The sequence below is a fragment of the Oncorhynchus mykiss genome, chromosome 5, assembly GCF_013265735.2.
Source record: "Oncorhynchus mykiss isolate Arlee chromosome 5, USDA_OmykA_1.1, whole genome shotgun sequence".
Classification (NCBI taxonomy): domain Eukaryota; kingdom Metazoa; phylum Chordata; class Actinopteri; order Salmoniformes; family Salmonidae; genus Oncorhynchus; species Oncorhynchus mykiss.
Genome location: NC_048569.1, coordinates 63,483,118 through 63,502,606, shown reverse-complemented (window position 1 = coordinate 63,502,606; position 19,489 = coordinate 63,483,118). Strand labels below are relative to the sequence as shown.

The following is a 19,489-nucleotide window of genomic DNA, read 5'->3' as shown; positions in this document are numbered from 1 at the left end:
AATTACTTTTGCCAGTTTTTCCCCATGGGTAGATTTCCCTCAAGTTTTTAAATACTAAAATTAAACATTAATCAAGTCAAACCTCTTGAAAAGTGAAGTTTGTAAATTTAGGAGAGTAATTTACGTAGTAGTTGAGTAGCTAGACCTTGTTGTAGAAATCTGCTTGATGGTAATTTCTACAATGTGCCATTGGAGGTCGCTACCATTAAACATGGATGTTATAAAATCCCGCGATAGTTCAATTGCCATGGCATGATGGCTCAGACTCGCGATTTTTTGGAAGACTCCCCATGTTGCTGCTTCCTGTACTGAAACACCGAATTCCGTCTCCGCAGTCTGCAACCAAGCTTCACACCCCGGCTCCATACAGGGAAAGGTCTACAAGTGTACCCCTTTAACCTTCGAACGCTAACAATCCTCGGTCAGTGACCAGACAGTCCTGTCAACCACAGCCGTTGTCCTTGTGGCGAGGGCCGCTCTGATTTGAGGAACGCAGCACACGATTTCCGTAGGGGAGGTGGTGCTTGCTGGACAAGAAGCGAAAGGAACAGTAATGTGTACAAATCTAGTGTACTATTATAGCTAGTTGTTTTTTTTAAATATACCTTACTCGTTAGATATCTAAAATAGTCAAATGCACCTGACCTGATGGTGACGTGCATGTGTGATTGTCCTTACAAACATCTATCTGTCATGCTCGCAAAGTAACTAGCTGGCTAAGCCACTAACAGCCAGCAACATTTACCCCTGTTGCTGTTTTAGAACAACTTTGAATTATCAGTTCCTTGTACTGATTTGCTTCGGAAAGTCGTCCAGGGCACTGTAAAATATTTCGATATGGCTCCGAAGAGAAGACCCGTTCCTCTAAATATCACGCCCATTGGAGAGGGGCAGTCCATCTCCACAACCATTGATGCTGCGTCTGAGTGAGTAACTCGGGAGGGCCGAGAGCACGTCTATTGTGTACTGTACTGATATCGGGTAAATTATGGTTCTGGGGACTAGATTAACAATTTTGTTCCAGTCGAACACTTACCTATATAACACTAGCCTAACTCACCTGATTTCAAACCAATCATGGGCTCAGTGATTAGTCTTATCCATGTGCACCCATATGTCCCCAGGACCAGGATTGAAAGTATGTTTGTTTAATATTGATCTTTGTCACGCTCCCTCAATGCATCTCCACTTCTCAGAGCCAATCTGGAGGCCTTACAAAAGAAGCTAGGAGAGCTAGATTTGGACGAACAGCAGAGGAAACGTCTGGAGGCTTTCCTCACCCAGAAAGCCCAAGTGGGCGAGCTGAAAGATGATGATTTCCACCCCATATGTGAGCTGGGCGCTGGCAACGGTGGAGTGGTCAACAAGGTCCGCCACAAACCCTCCAGACTGGTCATGGCCCGAAAGGTGAGTCTACCCTTGGATCAATTTTTGATATTTCTCCCTTTTATTTTTTAAATTCACCTTTATTTAACCAGGTAGGCTAGTTGAGAACAAGTTCTCATTTGCAACTGCGACCTGGCCAAGATAAAGCAAAGCAGTGTGACACAGACAACAACACAGAGTTACACATGGAGTAAACAATAAACAAGCCAATAACACAAACAAGTCAATGACACAGTAGAAAAAAGAGTCTTTATACAGTGTGTGCAAAAGGCCATAGGAGCGAATAATTACAATTTAGCAGATTAACACTCGAGTGATAAATGAGCAGATGATGATGTGCAAGTAGAGATACTGGTGTGCAAATGAGCAGAAAAGTAAATCAAATAAAAACAGTATGGGGATGAGGTAGGTAGATTGGGTGGGCTATTTACAGATGGACTACGTACAGCTGCAGTGATCGGTTTGCTGCTCAGATAGTTGATGTTTAAAGTTGGTGAAGGAAATAAATGTCTCCAACTTCAGCGATTTTTGCAAATCGTTCCAGTCACTGGCAGCAGAGAACTGGAAGGAAAGGCGGCCAAATGAGGTGTTGGCTTTGGGGATGATCAGTGAGATATTCCTGCTGGAACGTGTGCTACGGATGGGTGTTGCTATCGTGACCAGTGAACTAAGGCAGAGCTTTACCTAGCATAGACTTATAGATGACCTGGACCCAAATATGTAGCGAGGGCCAGCCGACTAGAGCATACAGGTCGCAGTGGTGGGTGGTGTAAGGTGATTTGGTAACAAAATGGATGGCACTGTGATAGACTGCATCCAGTTTGCTGAGTAGAGTGTTGGAAGCTATATTGTAGATGACATCGTCGAGGATTGGTAGGATAGTCAGTTTTACTAGGGTTTGGCGGTGTGAGTGAAGGAGGCTTTGTTGCGAAATAATAGAAAGCCGATTCTAGATTTCATTTGTGATTGGAGATGTTTAATATGAGTCTGGAAGGAGAGTTTACAGTCTAGCCAGACACCTAGGTATTTATAGTTGTCCACATATTCTAGGTCAGAACCGTCCAGGGTGGTGATGCTAGTCGCGCGGGCGGGTGGGTGCGGGCAGCGAATGGTTGAAAAGCATGCATTTGGTTTTACTAGCATTTAAGAGCAGTTGGAGGCCACGGAAGGAGTGTTGTATGGCATTGAAGCTCGTTTGGAGGTTAGTTAGCACAGTGTCCAAGGAAGGGCCAGAAGTATACAGAATGGTGTCGTCTGCGTAGAGGTGGATCAGGGAATCGCCCGCAGCAAGAGCGACATCATTGATATATACAGAGAAAAGAGTCGGCCCGAGAATTGAACCCTGTGGTGCCCCCATAGACTGCCAGAGGTCCGGACAACATGCCCTCCGATTTGACACACTGAACTCTGTCTGCAAAGTAGTTGTTGAACCAGGCGAGGCAGTCGTCAGAAAAACCAAGGCTATTGAGTCTGCCGATAAGAATACGGTGATTGACACAGTCGAAAGCCTTGGCCAGGTCGATGAATATGGCTGCACAGTACTGTCTTTTATCGATGGCGGTTATGATAGCGTTTAGTATCTTGAGCGTAGCTGAGGTGCACCCGTGGCCGGCTCGGGAAGCCGGATTGCACAGCGGAGAAGGTACGGTGGGATTCGAAATGGTCAGTGATCTGTTTATTAACTTGGCTTTTGAAGACTTTCGATAGGCAGGGCAGGATGGATATAGGTCTGTAACAGTTTGGGTCTAGGGTGTCACCCCCTTTGAAGAGGGGGATGACCGCGGCAGCTTTCCAATCTTTAGGGATCTCGGATGATACGAAAGAGAGGTTGAACAGGCTGGTAATAGGGGTTGCAACAATGGCGGTGGATAGTTTTAGAAAGAGAGGGTCCAGATTGTCTTGCCCAGCTGATTTGTACTGGTCCAGGTTTTGCAGCTCTTTCAGAACATCTGCTGTCTGGATATGGGTGAAGGAGAAGCTGGGGGGGCTTGGGCGAGTAGCTGCGTGGTGGGCGGAGCTGTTGGCCGGGGTTGGAGTAGCCAGGAGGAAGGCATGGCCAGCCGTTGAGAAATGCTTATTGACATTTTTGATTATCATGGATTTATCAGGGGTGACCGTGTTACCTAGTCTCAGTGCAGTGGGCAGCTGGAAGGAGGTGCTCTTGTTCTCCATGGACTTTACAGTGTCCCAAAACATTTTGGAGTTAGAGCTACAGGATGTGAATTTCTGCTTGAAAAAGCTAGCCTTTGCTTTCCTGACTGACTGCGTGTATTGGTTCCTGACTTCCCTGAACAGTTGCATATCATGGGGACTATTCGATGCTATGGCAGTCCGCCACTGGATGTTTTTTTGCTGGTCAAGGGCAGTCAGGTCTGGAGTGAACCAAGGGCTACTTCTGTTCTTAGTTCTGCATTTTTTGAACGGGGCATGCTTATCTAAGATGGTGAGGAAATTACTTTTAAAGAATGACCAGGCATCCTCGACTGACGAGATCCTTCCAGGATACCCGGGCCGGGTCGATTAGAAAGGCCTGCTCGCAGAAGTGTTTTAGGGAGCGTTTGACAGTGATGACCCATAGCGGATACAGGCAATGAGGCAGTGATCGCTGAGATCCTGATTGAAAACAGAGGTGTATTTGGAGGGCAGGTTGGTCAGGATAATGTATATGTGGGTGCCCATGTTTACGGATTTAGGATTGTACCTGGTGGGTTCCTTGATGATTTGTGTGAGATTGAGGGCATCTAGCTTAGATTGTAGGACTGCTGGGCTGTTAAGCATATCCCAGTTTAGGTCACCTAACAGAACGAACTCTGAAGCTAGATAAGGGACGATCAATTCACAAATGGTGTCCAGGGCACAGCTAGGAGCGGAGGGGTTCGATAGCAGGCGGCAACAGTGAGAGACTTATTTCTGGAGAGGTTCATTTTTAAAATTACAAATTCAAACTGTTTGGGTATAGACCTGGAAAGTATGACAGAACGTTGTAGGCTCTCTCTGCAGTAGATTGCAACTCCTCCCCCGTTGGCAGTTCTATCTTGACGGAAAATGTTGTAGCTGGGTATGGAAATCTCAGAATTGTTGGTGGCCTTCCTAAGTCAGGATTCAGAAACGACAAGGACATCAGGGTTGGCGGAGTGTGCTAAAGCAGTGAGTAAAACAAACTTAGGGAGGAGGCTTCTGATGTTGACATGCATGAAACCAAGGTTTTTTCGATCACAGAAGTCAACAAATGAGGGTGCCTGGGGACACGTGGGGCCTGGGTTTACCTCCACATCACCCGAGGAACAGAGGAGGAGTAGGATGAGGATACGGCTAAAGGCTATCAAAACTGGTCACCTAAACTCAGTTGTAGATCCACGCTACACTACTAGCCTTGGGTACCAGGCTCCTAGGTTGAGACATACAGCCGTTGCAGGAAATCAGATCCACACAATCAAGTCTGTTTTAATTCTGGTTCTAGACTGTTATTCTAGATGAGCACTTGATTATTCTTATATTGTTCTCATCTGATTCCCTCCCCCACAGCTCATCCACCTGGAGATTAAGCCTGCCATCAGGAACCAGATCATCAGAGAGCTGCAGGTGCTGCATGAGTGCAACTCTCCCTACATCGTGGGCTTCTACGGGGCCTTCTACAGCGACGGAGAGATCAGTATCTGCATGGAGCACATGGTGAGCTTCTGATAGAGACCGGTTTGAGTTGAAGGGGTGGATCAGTTATAGGACTAGCATTGTGCTGGAATGTCGGAAGACATTGGGGGTCAGTAGCAAAAGGCTGATGTGTGAATTAGAGTTTTGGCCGGGAGTAGGAATATTTGTTTGTGGTTTTGAGACTGCAATGGTGCTTATTACAGGACCTGTGGCGTAACACTAACAAACCAGTTGTAACTTTGTTTTAACAAGTTAAAATGTTGCAGTGGTTGTTATGATATATTAATCATGTCATGCACCTGGAGCAATAGTGCATTTCAGAATGTGGACAATGTACAGACAATAAACCGTTGCCTGTTGGGTACAGGATGGAGGCTCTCTGGATCAGGTGCTGAAGGAAGCCAGGAGAATCCCTGAGGAGATCTTGGGCAAAGTCAGCATAGCAGTAAGTATTACTCAACTTAATTAAGATTTCAATTGTTTGTGCTTAATTGGTGGTGTTTGCATTCATTTGGTATTTTTTCATAAATACCCAAGGTAAGTTTATTAAAAAGTGTATATATATAATATAAAATGCTCTAATTATTTGTTACTTTTATCTCATTGTTTTAGGCATTTTCTTAGCTGTATTGTTGGTTAAGGGCTTGTAAGTAAGCATTTCACTGTAAGGTTGTATTTGGTGCATGTGACAAATAAAATTTGATTTGATATTGTTGATCTACACGCAACTTGGCAGTTTGTCACAACTGTGATCAAGTGCACTCTGTTCCTTTCCCTTGTGGTTAAGGAGTTTTTTTTGTTTCTCAGTGGACTGCTTTTTCTCCTGTCATTGTGATAATCATGAGACACAGGAAGCTCAACATGCAAGGCCTTCTCGCTGTTCTCACCATTAACACTGTGGGCGTCAGTGCGTGTTTTGGTGTGATATCTTGTATGGATGTAACTATGGACCCAGGCAGGGTAAAACGTCTCCGAGCTGGTCTTTGTGTAGGATTTCAGGTCCAGGAAGTGTGGATGGTACGCTGTCAAGAGTATGTTGTGTTAAGTAAAATGTTTGCATATCACTCTTAAAGGTACTCCGAGGACTTGCCTATCTGCGTGAGAAGCACCAGATCATGCACAGAGGTAAGACAGCGCTCCATATGGACTATTGTTTTACATATAGATTGTACTATGTTTTTGTGCACATAAACTATATGATTTGAGACCCTGGGTGTAGTGTTTTATTTGGACATAGAGAAATAGTGTGAGGTGTGTTTTGGGTGTATCTTGAGTTGAGGGGTTGTAACGTTTAATGTTTGGTGTATAATAATGTTCTGGAGCTGAGGGTGATGGTGGTGTGTTTTGAGCTGAGGGTTGTGGTTTAGTGTTTTTAATTGAGAGCCCTGGTGTGTGGTGGTGTATGTGGAGCTGATGGGTGGGCTCTGGTGTGTTGTAGTATAGTGTTGTTCTGGAGTTGAGGTCCATGGTACAGTGTTTTGGGCTGTGGTGTGTTGTGGCAGGGCTGAGGCAGAGCTGTCCGGGAGCCCAGGCGGTAATTACAGGCTCTCAGATGTGATTACATGGCAGCCGCGCCCTGCAGCCCCCTCCCTCCGTCTCTCCCTCTCATTCTCGCCCCTGTCTCCCTCTCTCATACTCGCCCCTGTGTCTCCTCTGAAGTGGGAGGGGGTCACCACAGAGGATGGATGTCAGGTCTACAACCCCATTATTCAGTTTCAATTTTCCAGACTGTTTGTGACTAGGGGGATTGAGGAGGGTTTGGCTTGTTTGTATGGTCTCAACTGTAACTGTAGTGTTCAGCTCTAGCTACCACAGAGTAGCTTTGTGAAATGTGTCAGTGTTGAGGTGTCTGGCATGGTAGAGGGGCTTGGACAGGGACGTGGGGAAGGGGCAGCTGGTGCTGCTGGGTCTGGGACCTCGGCCTTCTCTCTCTCTGGGACCTCTGCCCTCCCTCTCTCTGGGACCTCAGCCCTCCCTCTCTCTGGGACCTCAGCCCTCCCTCTCTCTGGGACCTCAGCCCTCCCTCTCTCTGGGACCTCAGCCCTCCCTCTCTCTGGGACCTCAGCCCTCCCTCTCTCTGGGACCTCAGCCCTCCCTCTCTCTGGGACCTCAGCCCTCCCTCTCTCTGGGACCTCAGCCCTCCCTCTCTCTGGGACCTCAGCCCTCCCTCTCTCTGGGACCTCACCTGTCCTCCCTGCTCTGCCACGCAGACGTCAAGCCCTCCAACATCCTGGTGAACTCGCGCGGGGAGATCAAGCTGTGTGACTTTGGCGTGAGTGGCCAACTCATCGACTCCATGGCCAACTCCTTCGTGGGAACGCGCTCCTACATGTCGGTGAGTCAGCTCTCCTTCTCCCTCCCTGCCCAGGATGCCCTGCCAAGAGCTGAGGCCGTGCCCAGTAGAGGGCCGTGTGGCACGGAGGCAGGCTCTGCCAGCCCTGCCCCCTCCCCTCAGACACCTGGAGGGCGCAGTGCACAGCGACGCCCGCCCACTTGGCCAGCTCTGCCTGGGTGTGACGTACGTGTGTGTTCCTCAACAGCCGGAGAGACTGCAGGGCACACACTACTCTGTGCAGTCGGACGTGTGGAGCATGGGCCTGTCCCTGGTGGAGCTGGCCATCGGCCGCTACCCCATCCCCCCGCCTGATGCCAAGGAGCTGGAGGCCATCTTTGGCCGGCCCGTACAGGACGGAGCCGAGGGGGAACCACACACCATCTCCAACCGCCTCCCCAGACCACCAGGAGGGCGACCAGTCAGCGGTGAGAACTGACCTGAATCCTCTCCTCACACATAATACAATATATATGATATTAGTGCTTTTCAAACAGATTTCCTTTTGCTTCTCAATAAAAAGTAACTGGAATCAAAAATAATAAAACATGTAAGTATCTTTATTTATGATATCTAAATATATCTCCATATTCTCCTGTTCCTCAGGACATGGGATGGACAGTCGACCAGCCATGGCGATATTTGAGCTGCTGGACTACATTGTCAATGAGGTCAGATGAGCTGCTGACTCCACATATTATTCTCCGTATTACCAATTCTTCTTGTCTGTGTGCTCCGGGGATTTTGAAATAACATTTGTCTTACACACCTTTTTACTCATTCCCAGCCTCCTCCCAGGCTGCCACTTGGTGTCTTCACCAACGATTTCAACGAGTTTGTGACTAAATGGTGAGCCCAAGTATTCATCATATAAGAATAGTGCCCATTACCTCAGCACCTTTTGTTGTTTTACCATGACTTTTCTCAGTTTTTTGGCTGTGTGGACTCAACACACGTCTTGTGAATTATTGTAGGCACAGCGTAGAGCAATGTGGAGCAAATGTACATTTTTAAAGATAGCCATCATTCTCAAGGGATGAGAAAGTTATGTCAGCAGAATGAGATTTCTTGTGCAGCTTAATCATGGCTTTCTTTTCTATTCTTCTTTGGGGGGGGGGGGGGGCTAATGACTTCTCTGGAGTCATGTCATGGAGATTTTCAAATGTTTCTGTTTGTGTTAATAGTCTGATCAAGAATCCAGCAGAGCGAGCTGACCTGAAGATGCTGATGGTGAGTAGCTATTAACTGTTATCGCTGTCGACTGTTATTTGAAGTGCATCTATGTAGTTGGACAGTTCAGCTCTGATTGTTCATTGGTCCTCTGTAGCTCATGTTTCTCTAGCTCAGTTGGTAGAGCATAGCGCTTGCAACGTCAGGATTATTCGGTTATATTCCCGGGACCACCCGTATGTATCCATAAATGAATAAGTCGCGTTGAATAAAAGCGTCTCCTAACTGACGTATTATTATATATATATTATTACTATATTTATTATTATTGAGGTTTGTAAACACATTTTATAGTTTGCAAATTGGCTATGTTCCCTACTGTACATGCCCTTTCGATATCAGCCATGGACTAATATTGATGCGTTAATGAACTAACTTGCGTTTACTGTTTGTTATTGTTTAGAACCACACGTTTATCAAACGTGCTGAGGTGGAGGAGGTGGACTTTGCTGGCTGGATGTGTAAAACCATGGGTCTCAACCAACCCAGCACCCCCACCCGTGGCACTGAATGAGAAACCCAACGCCAGCTGCTTCCCACATGAGGATCCCCAGTGCCTCACTGTCTCTCTCTCTCTCACACACACACACTTTGGCACCCCTTTCGTCTTGCTCTTAAGAGGTTTCAGCTCTTAAGTATACTTATCATCAACAGGGCCCATTTACCCATTGTATGACCACAGGTTTCCCATACCAGTGTCGTGGTAGAGTCACACACATGCTATTTTCTCCTATCATATTAAAGATGAGGTACAAAGCATGGAAGGACTGCCAGTTTATCATTTCATGAATTGCCATTGATATCATCTTACCACTTGTATTGGTAAATTATGTTCATGGTATACCATGGTATACTAATGTTTTGGATATCATGCCTGATCAAAGTACTTAGTTTTGTACATTCATGACCAGTACATTTTTGAGAGAGGAGTACTTTCAATGTTGACATTTTTATTTGATTTTAATGGTCATTAAACACTGTAAAATGAACATCAAATGTGCTCATTTTACAAAATGGAATGATTTACGATCTTATATTTTCCAGACACCCGGGGTCATTATTTTGTTTTAACTTGTATTTGTATCAACTGCCTGAAACTCATTTGTCAAGTTAGAATCTCTCAAACCGTGACTACAGATGCTCTGAAAGGTTCCGATTTTTGCCAGTCTACTCAATTTATTCCCCAGAGTGTTTTTCGGTTCTGCTCCACTGTTTTGCTTTGCGTGAGTAAGTGTAACCTACACTCCAAGCGTTCTCTTTGTGAAGCCCCGGTGTGGTGACTGGCTTTGTGCAGGTGGGTGGGTGGTGGTTGTAACATGTATTAATTAGCCTGTCGTCTATAAGAGCCCATGTACTGTATGTATTCTCTGCTTCTGGCTGATTTTATCATTCTCAAAGTGGATGCATTGTCGCCTGTATGTGTATAAAGCTATATAAACAGTACGCAAGTACAATTTAGCAGTCTTAAGAAAAAAAATGTTTTTGACTCGTATAGGGGGAAGTGGAAGAGATGTCATTTTATTTTAAAATGTGTTGGATACGGTTGTAATGTAAAAATAAAACTTTGGATGTATATGGCAATTTGTTTTTTATGTGGGAGGGTTTTGTGGTTAGTTATTGTGAGAACTGAATGGCGTTGCCCTCGTGAAGGAGCGTTCCTTTAGATGAGACGTGCAGCAAGCACTCCGAGGACCCTACCTGCGGCTTACTGAGGAAAGACTGGAGCTAACAAGTGCCAGAGGATGTTCTTTACTCAGGTTAAAACATGCTACACATCCTCTAAGGCAGCTCTATGCGGCATGTCTACATATTTCCCAAGTCGATCTACGTACTATTACAAAAGCTTTCACCCAGATAACTGCTTTGGATACGTCTACTAAAACCAACCTCTATTAGGATATTTATCTCCGCATTGTTCTTCAGTATAGTTTGACTGAAGTTTCTCTCGCCTTGGGCCTGAATTAAATCAAAACCATGGCTCAGCCACAAATGACAAAAGCAGAGTAGTTGGTGGGTCTGTGGTGGAGGGAGAACTAGTTTATATTGGACTGAGACTATTGTAATAAACATGGCTGACATCATCTGGAAAGCTACCAGAAGGGAAAATTAACCAGTTTGACGGTTTGTTAGTTTTCATACAAATCTGAAATAATGATGTATTGTAGCTGTCTTTTTAAGCAAAGTAGAATTGTATTTATTTGTTTATTGAAACAATGTTTGTTTTTATCCGTGAAATCGTTTCTATTAAGTGTGGAACATGTATTGCATAGATCATGATCAACTGAAATGATCGTGCAGTTCAAATGTTTTTTATAGTATACGTTTTTCTCTGATTGTGAACTACCTCTGGTACCTACTGAAGTGCTGACACTGCCCTCTAGGCTGGGTGTGTGTTACTGCCTCTCCCCATGCTGTCAGAACATGCCTAGCCTAGTTCTCCCCACAGTGCCAAGCCATGTCACACAGTGGGGTGCATCAGCTTCCAGTCAGACCGAAGAGACACCTTTCATGGCTAGCGGTTTCATCACATTACACAAGGTAAGCCGTTTCACTTCATATATGATAAATGCATTCCTACTCTGTGTGTAGGCCTGTTAAAGATAGTTTAGAGTATGGAAGATCTCCACCCCAGTCCACTGCAGCGTGACTGACGGTCCAGGTGTACAGTGTAGAAAATGTCAAGTGCATAGGCATGTTAGAAATCAGTCAAAATGATTTCTTCTAAGCGATATAAACCTGATTGATTTTGACTGGTGTCTTCCACGCCACCGAAAAAACATTGGTAAAAGTGGGCTTGGTGTGAATGAAGAGGTGAGGCATGTGGTTAAGATGTTACTGTACAACGTGAGAAGGGGAAGAGATGAAGGTATGGGTGTCGAGGGGGTTGCTGGCAGCCCCTGTGTCCTGGAATGTGCCAAGGCTTGTTTTTGGGGTGGGACACTAGGACCTCAGGCTATGGGATGGGTGGGTGCGACTCATCTCAAGGCGCGAGAGAGAGATACAGTAGGAGAGAAGAGAAAAGACAAGAGTAACAACTATAATCCGATCATAACCAATTAATCTGGATGCTGTTTACAACTCTATCAACATATACTTTCAAAAGCAAGAGGATGAAGTCGAGTACAAATTTGTCATTTTTTATGTGATCGATATGATGAATGTCCACTCTTGATCGCAGGTGAATATCTCTTTTACTTTGCTCCCCCAGAGAGGAGAGGAAGAGAAACATTGAGGGGAATGCTGTTTCTTTAAGAGAGAGGGAGGGAGAGGGAGAGAAAGGGAGGGACCTCTTTGCCCTCCAGAAACCAGGAAGGGAATTGAGTTGATCTGCTGCTGCTTGGTTAGCGCATATGGGGCTTTGAGCAGCACGACAGTTAGAGAGAGCTCCAGAGAGGAGGAGGGCTGAGCTAACCCACAACAAGCACCATCACGGCCATCGCAGGTGAGCTAAAGGCACCCCCGCAAACCCCCCACTGTCCACCCAGGGCCTGTCGACAGGAGGGAGCAAGCACAGGAGGAGAGGAGAATGAGGGAGGGGGACAGAGAGATACTTGGGGGGGGAGGGTGAAATGGGTTGCAGTCAGTAGTTATGGTTCTGTTTTTATTCCTGCTAAATTACTTCTCTGATTCCTGCTTTGACCTTTTGTGCTTGCTATGATAGTTTTATTTGCCGTGTTTGAGGCATTAACTTTACGGGCAGGTGGGAGAACTTAGGGGAGGAGGAGGATGGTGGCGTTCGGGGGGGTGGGTTCTGAAGAAGAGGAAGGAGGAACCAAAACTAATTTTATAGGACATGGTACGATGACAAGCGAATTACTTTTCGGGATGGTGTCATTCACTAAGAAATCATGCTTGGAGGGAAAAGTTCCTGACCCACTTGCATTGTTCATTCTTTCCTGCTGGTTTGGAATTTATCAGAATAAGAATGTCTTAATTTAGGTCAGGAGTCTTGAAGTGCGTTTAAAACATAGACAGAGGGGTTGTCACAGAATGCTACCCCAGTGTTTGGCTGTGGCTTAGACAGTTCTGGTCGAGACCCTTTTTTTCATGTGCAGCACAATCCTGTTTGATGGCTGGTCTGTACTTTTAATACCTGGCATTCTGCTAGCAACATACTGAAGTGTATAATTCTGCCCTGAGTGCTTACGTTGGAACAGGCTTGGAGAAGTGGGGGTGGTGAGGGATGGAAAGCTGGTACTCGTAGTTCGCAGCAGGGGCTATGAAGCAGGTCAAATAGCATTTAAGGACTCCACATCCCAGAGTGCCTTGCCCTTGGCCATACAGGAAAGGGAACACCTACCAGCCTATCCCAGCAAGGAGGTGTGGTGAGTGAGCAGCTGTCAAGCCAATCACAGAAGGGGAAGAGATGCCAGAGCAGAGCAGTGGGCTGAAAATAGAGGGGGGTGGTAGGTGTCTGCTTGTTTGGGATCAGGCAAGGGCTTGCCTGTATGACTAGGGCCACTCGGAAGTTTCCTGTCTGCAAAAGCTCCAGTACTGAGGCACCAGGCAGGGCCCTACCCAGACACGGAGACAGGAGAGCAGGCAGGAGAGCCGGATAGGGCCTGGGGAAGGGACACACGCTTCTGCTTCTGCCCAGCTGGTAAGAGCTCAAACTGCACTCTCTCCTGACACTGAGAGTGAAAGAGGGGAGAGCTTGGAAATAAATACCAGGACCTGCGTTTGTAAGAGAGCGAGGGAGATGGGGCTTGGTAGAGTTCAGAGTTCCTGACCCACTTGCATATAAAAAAAATAGATGGCAAATAGGGCACTGCTCAGAGCAGGTTGAGCACATCATGTTTAGAGAGACTGTTGTCTTAAAGTTTTGGCTATACACACGGTGCCCTTTTAACCCTTTACTTAATAGTTTGATTTAAAATTAGTACAGTTAATCTAATCATCTGAATTGGTGTTATTGTGTGTAATGTTATTGTTGTTAATGTATGAGACTAGGAATAAATGAGCCAACTGCAGATCCTTTATATATCCTTACCCCCAATGCGCGACTGTAACTGGATAGAAGATGTGACACCTCTTGTAGACAATTTCACCCAGTTAGTGAGGTGTAGTAAATGAGCTGCCATAACACAATCATAGCACATGGAATCTTGAGCAACTGGAAACTTTACCCTCTGCCCTCGGGAACTCCTTTATTCGTTTATTAACTTTCAGTTCTTCTCCACGGCTGCCCACACCCTTTTTGTTGTTCTCTACATCCCTCTTGCCTCAAGTAGCCCCTATGGCACTGTGTGATTTGTGTCACAACATCATTTAGTCTACGGTAGCTGTCCGTACGTTGGTGGTTTGTTAAAAGGCGTTAAAGGAGCGTAACTTATCTTCTAATTCACAGATGCGTATTCCTGGCAACACATACTTGTTGGACTTGTTTTGAAGCGTGCGGGTACAGCGAGAGAGGGAGGGGAGTATTTTATTGTCAGACGCCCAGACTCAGGGAAGTATTTGGTTAGATTTCAGATGCAGAGTTTGAAACATTATTCATTCTGTCAAATGTCACAGTGTTGATGTCATAATGTTACTCGTGCCACTCCTGAGTGCCAGTTGCAGAAGGCTGTACTTTCAGCCTGAGTAAATTCCACTAAGAGGTTAAGTTGGGACACTCCATGCTACCCACAATAGACTCCAGGGGAATTGTAGGGGACTTCAGTGGCTGTGGGTAGGCCCTAGACACCACCCATCAATTTGGCGGTGAGCATGTTGAATACAGTTTGATATTCCTGTATGTTTTGCACCATAATGCCCCAAACTAGCAGGTCCACAGCGACAGGAGGAGACAGGTTGCGTGCTATTACACTGCCATGCCTTGGAAGGACTAGTTTTGGGGTTGTGTTGCTTTTGGGTGGTGCGCTAAACTATAAGCTACCCCCTTATTAAGGGTGAACTCCCCTTGTCAGCAGTTAAATGTCCCACTGCTCCTGGCCCAAGCTGACAAACAGACAGACAGGGCTCTGTGTGTTGTGTTGTCTTGGGGGAGTCATAGGGGCTGTTCTGGGCCTGCTGGTTCATGAAGCAAGCAGTTCACACAACCTGATCAAATTAGAGGCTGAGATGCAGCCCTGGGTTAGACTAGGCCGTTGTGTTGTGAGTCTGACTTCACTTACATGGTTTACTTTCATGGTGGTGGGTTGTCTCCAAGATGTCACACCTTTTTCTGGCTCTGCTGAATGCCGTTGTTGTTTTCATACATTAGACACTAGACAACCTTAGACAATAGTTGTCAGAAAAAGCAGATGTTTGAGTGAGTAATCCCACGTTGACCTAAGGCACTACGTAGGGATCAAAGAGTTAGCCAAACTCTCCTGTGATCATGGGAGCGTACCATATGACAATCTCATGGTTGGTGAGTTCCCATCCTATCTCTCGACGTGGGCCGGTGGGTGAGTGTTTCAGCTTCCTTAGCAAGCTGAAGGGGGAAGTGGGCAATGTGGTGGGCTGATGTCTGAGAGAGCCAGCGAGAGGGAGAAGGAGGGATGGTCATCTGATAACAGAGCAAGTTCTGTTACACGCCTGTCACAGACACACAGGAAGTCCTCTGCCCACAATGCACGGTAGCACTCACAGATTGGCACAGGGCTCAGGGGAGGAGCTGTTGCTGGACTTGGCACTATGGGTGTAGCTTACGGCCTACTAGGGGTTCTGTTTCTGGTGCCACGTGGGAGTTTGGATCCGCTACTTCCTGACTGACAGCATGGCAGCGTTAGGAAAGTCTAGCTCCAGCAGCAGAAGTTGTGTCTCTGTAACACTGCTGCCAGATGTGCACGGCTGTTTCTGGACCAGCTAAGTCAGGCTGGAGGAAGGAGGCAAGGAGTCAGGCTGGAGGAGGGAGGCAAGGAGTCAGGCTGGAGGAGGGAGGCAAGGAGTCAGGCTGGAGGAGGGAGGCAAGGAGTCAGGCTGGAGGAGGGAGGCAGGGAGTCAGGCTGGAGGAGGGAGGCAGGGAGTCAGGCTGGAGGAGGGAGGCAGGGAGTCAGGCTGGAGGAGGGAGGCAGGGAGTCAGGCTGGAGGAGGGAGGCAGGGAGTCAGGCTGGAGGAGGGAGGCAGGGAGTCAGGCTGGAGGAGGGAGGCAGGGAGTCAGGCTGGAGGAGGGAGGCAGGGAGTCAGGCTGGAGGAGGGAGGCAGGGAGTCAGGCTGGAGGAGGGAGGCAGGGAGTCAGGCTGGAGGAGGGAGGCAGGGAGTCAGGCTGGAGGAGGGAGGCAGGGAGTCAGGCTGGAGGAGGGAGGCAGGGAGTCAGGCTGGAGGAGGGAGGCAGGGAGTCAGGCTGGAGGAGGGAGGCAGGGAGTCAGGCTGGAGGAGGGAGGCAGGGAGTCAGGCTGGAGGAGGGAGGCAGGGAGTCAGGCTGGAGGCAGGGAGTCAGGCTGGAGGCAGGGAGTCAGGCTGGAGGAGGGAGGGAGGCAGGGAGTCAGGCTGGAGGAGGGAGGCAGGGAGTCAGGCTGGAGGAGGGAGGCAGGGAGTCAGGCTGGAGGAGGGAGGCAAGGAGTCAGCTGGAGGAGGGAGGCAAGGAAAGCCAAGTAGAGCCTTCACTTTGGTTTACTTTACTTTGCAAGGAGGAGGGGGATGGTACAGTAAACCCATACAGTAGCCAGTGATTCCCGACAGTGGCTCTCCACCAGCTATCTCGCAATCTCTGGGGTAATGGTACCCTTAAAGGAACTTAGACCTTTGAAATTAAATCATAAAAATCTCCCACTTCCCCTTGCACTAAACTTTTATTGACAAACATGATATAAAGATTTAAGATAATGATGTCAAACCCTTCCTGCAGTGAGGGGTTAGTTTCTTACAGTGGCTAAGGTTTCTCAAGTATGAGACACTTTGGAAAAACATTCAATTTACAGTATCCCGTGGGCTGATGTCAAGGTTGTGAGTTTTTAAGACTGCCTCACCCAGTACCTTTCAGTCAGGGGCATTGTCTGATTTTTGGCAGACGTCGGACGTGTTTCAAGTCGAGTAGCCCAGCCCCACAACTCCAGTTTTATCAGTTGCTCGCCCTCTTCCTGCTTGCTCCCAATACGACCAATCAAGCTTCCTATCCTAGCAAGCCTGGCAGTAATGACTCACACAGCCACACTAGCACTAGACCAGGCAGGCTCAACCTCAGTCAGAATCTAGTTCTTCTTGGAACTGTCCAGCCCCCCCCACCTCTCCACATAGCTTTTCCGATTATCCTGTAATATCCTCTGTGACTTGACCTTGAACCCTTGTGACCCGATCCAGTGATTCCCTTTCTCTGGGCTGCATGCACTCCTGTCACTAATCATCAGGGGGCTCTGCTTATCCCGTGACAGTCAGCCAGGGAGAGACAGCCTACGTGAACTCTGTTGTCCATCTATATTACTCGATCTATGCTTCTAGGAGTTAGACCCTGGCTTCTGCTCTCGTTGTTTCACTCTGGTTTGGTTCTTCACAGATATGCTACTTATCCCCCACACACAGCAGAGCAACAACGTATTGTGGTGTTGACTACTCTTAAAAAGCATCATAATAAAGAACTTAGTTGAAGTGACATACATTTTTTGTCATGTAAGGAACACCTGAGATTGATCTGGGTAAGGTTGATAGTCATTGTACTCCAGGATGAATGGTATGTGTAGGACAGACTGTAGATCCTTTGACACGGGTTTCAGTTGACCTGAGATGGTATTTCCAGTAAAACGCCGCACCACCCAGTTTATAACCACGTTTATAACTACCAGTTTAACCACAACATATCGCTGTAATGGTCATTAAATAAGAAGGGAACTACTGTAACTAGGGGAGAAGCCCGTCTGTCTCTCACAGGTTTTAAGAAAAGCCCAATTGAACTGAAACAAAGTTGACGTCCAGGGTTCCCCAGCTGACGGCCCGGTGGATTTATTTGGCCCCCCAAGTTTTCTGAGCAAAAGCAAAAATATAGAATTATTGTTTTTGAGAATTTTCATTGTTGGACATAAGACTGTAAAAACACCAAGAAATTGGCTCAAAGTGATTTTACATTTTGGAAATGTGTTCCGAAGTATTCCCCTGCATAATAGAGAGATGTGATCATATACATATGTAAGCAAGGTTGGAAATGATTGTTTTAGTCAAATATATCGATTTGGGCTTCTTGCGGTCAGTTTGCAGTCTGCAAATGATTTGTAATTATGTTCCGTTCCCCGACCAACCGTTCAAGAAAAAATCGTCCCGCAGCTGAATCTAGTTGATGATCCCTGTCCTAGTCTTGCGTTGGATCATCCCCGAAATCTAATCTTGATAGCGGCTCTCAACGTTTGCTTGGCGCAAGCGCAGGGGTTATTGTTGAGTGATGGTGGGGGAGGAGTGGGATCTGCAGCAGTAAGTAGTGGTTTGACTTGCAAAGCAGCGCTCTGCGTGCGGAGTGGGACCCAGTGAACTAGGCAGGCAGCTCTTGGTCGGTGGCGGCCCTGGGAACTGAGACGGTGTGGTGCTGCAGCCTCTCACCCACAGCCATGAATAAGTGATAAGGAATGTTTCAAGCCATGAGAAGGTGTCAGGATCAGGTTTGTTTGTACAGTTTTTCCTCTTTCTTTCTTGGGTCATCTTTGTGGGTTATTCCTGGCCTGGGCCTTTACTCTCCCTATAGCTCCTGTGTATGACAGAGCAGCTGGATGCCTCAGTGGACTGTATGCTGGGCTGTTTTAACTCCTTTCAGCCTCTTCTCCCCTCCACAGAGCTGTGTGTGACCCAGGGTCAGTCATGTATGTCCTGGGGATAATGTGTAAGCAGGTTTTCACCAGGGACCAGCCCAGCAGCCTGGTGCAGTAAACAGCAGCATCAGTGAGAGCAGGTTGACTCGGCTTGAGTCTCTGTAGGCTCACCCAGGATCTATTTCCACACTGTGAAGGACGTGACCGTTATCCCTGTGGTTGCCCTCTCTCTCTGTGACTCTCCCTATCCCTCTCTCTCTGCCCTCACTCCCCTCCCACAGCATATTCAGATGAGAGTTGGAGGATAATAACATTTGCCCATGTCAGACAGGGCAATTTTATCAGGAAGACAATGGGAGAGGTTGTAGTGGCGGTGTGGTCAGTTGCGTATCAAAATGGTAGAGGGTTAAAGGAGAAAGAGTAGGCTAACTGGGTTTGAGCCAAAATGAAAGGCCATTGTGTCATGAATAAAAGACACACACTACTCTGAATGGGAACAAGTGGGACAGTATTATTTGCATGTGCAAGGCTGCAAGCTTGTTGTTTTAAGATTACCACGAGACAGATGGACCGGTTTTCCATACTTAGAAAAGTGTTTATACACAGTTTATTAGGTACACCCATCTAGTGCCGGGTCGGACCCCCTTTGCCTCCAGAACAACCTGAATTCTTCGGGGAGCTGAACCTTTGCTCAATTGGTATCAAGGAACCGAACATGTGCCAGGAAAACATTCCCCACACCATTACACCACCGGCACCAGCCTGTACCATTGACACCAGGCAGGATGGGGCCATGGACTTATGCTTTTACGCCAAATCCTGACTACTATCAGCATGACGCAACAGGAACCGGGATTCGTCAGACCAGGCAATGTTTTTCCGCTCCTCAATTGTCCAGTGTTGGTGATCGTGTGCCCACTGGAGCCGCTTCTTCTTGTTTTTAGCTTAAAGGAGTGGAACCCGGTGTGGTCGTCTGCTGCAACAGCCCATCCATAACAAGGCGTTCCAACATGCTGTTCTGCACACCACTGTTGTACTGCTCCGTTATTTGCCTGTTTGTGGCCCACCCTTTAGCTTCCGCTATTCTTGACGTTCTCCTTTGACCTCTCATAAAGGAGCTGTTTTCGCCCACAGGCTGCTGCTGACTGATGTTCACATCATTCTCTGTAAACCTTAGATGTGTCGTGTGTGAAAGTCCCAGGAGGCCGGACATTTCTGAGACACTGGATCCGAC

At 47.2% G+C, this 19,489-nt stretch overlaps 2 protein-coding genes across 2 annotated transcripts in view; both read left to right on the top strand.

Annotated features, from left to right (window-relative positions):
• The first annotated feature begins 239 nt into the window (after positions 1-239).
• On the top strand, positions 240-10,180 carry LOC110524297 (dual specificity mitogen-activated protein kinase kinase 2). The gene is made up of 11 exons (XM_021603819.2): positions 240-926; positions 1,197-1,407; positions 4,912-5,058; positions 5,405-5,482; positions 6,111-6,162; positions 7,248-7,372; positions 7,578-7,797; positions 7,976-8,040; positions 8,157-8,218; positions 8,554-8,599; positions 9,003-10,180. Exons 1-11 carry the CDS (start codon positions 838-840, stop codon positions 9,111-9,113), a joined length of 1,206 nt encoding a protein of 401 aa, XP_021459494.1. The 5' UTR covers positions 240-837; the 3' UTR covers positions 9,114-10,180.
• Positions 10,181-11,001: 821 nt separating this feature from the next.
• LOC110524292 (zinc finger and BTB domain-containing protein 7A) overlaps positions 11,002-19,489 on the top strand; it is a 29,102-nt gene continuing 20,614 nt past the window's right edge. Inside the window, exon 1 of the mRNA XM_021603813.2 lies at positions 11,002-11,137. Coding sequence (XP_021459488.2) covers positions 11,021-11,137 — 117 coding nt within the window. The 5' untranslated portion in view covers positions 11,002-11,020. The remainder of the gene's footprint in view (positions 11,138-19,489) is intronic.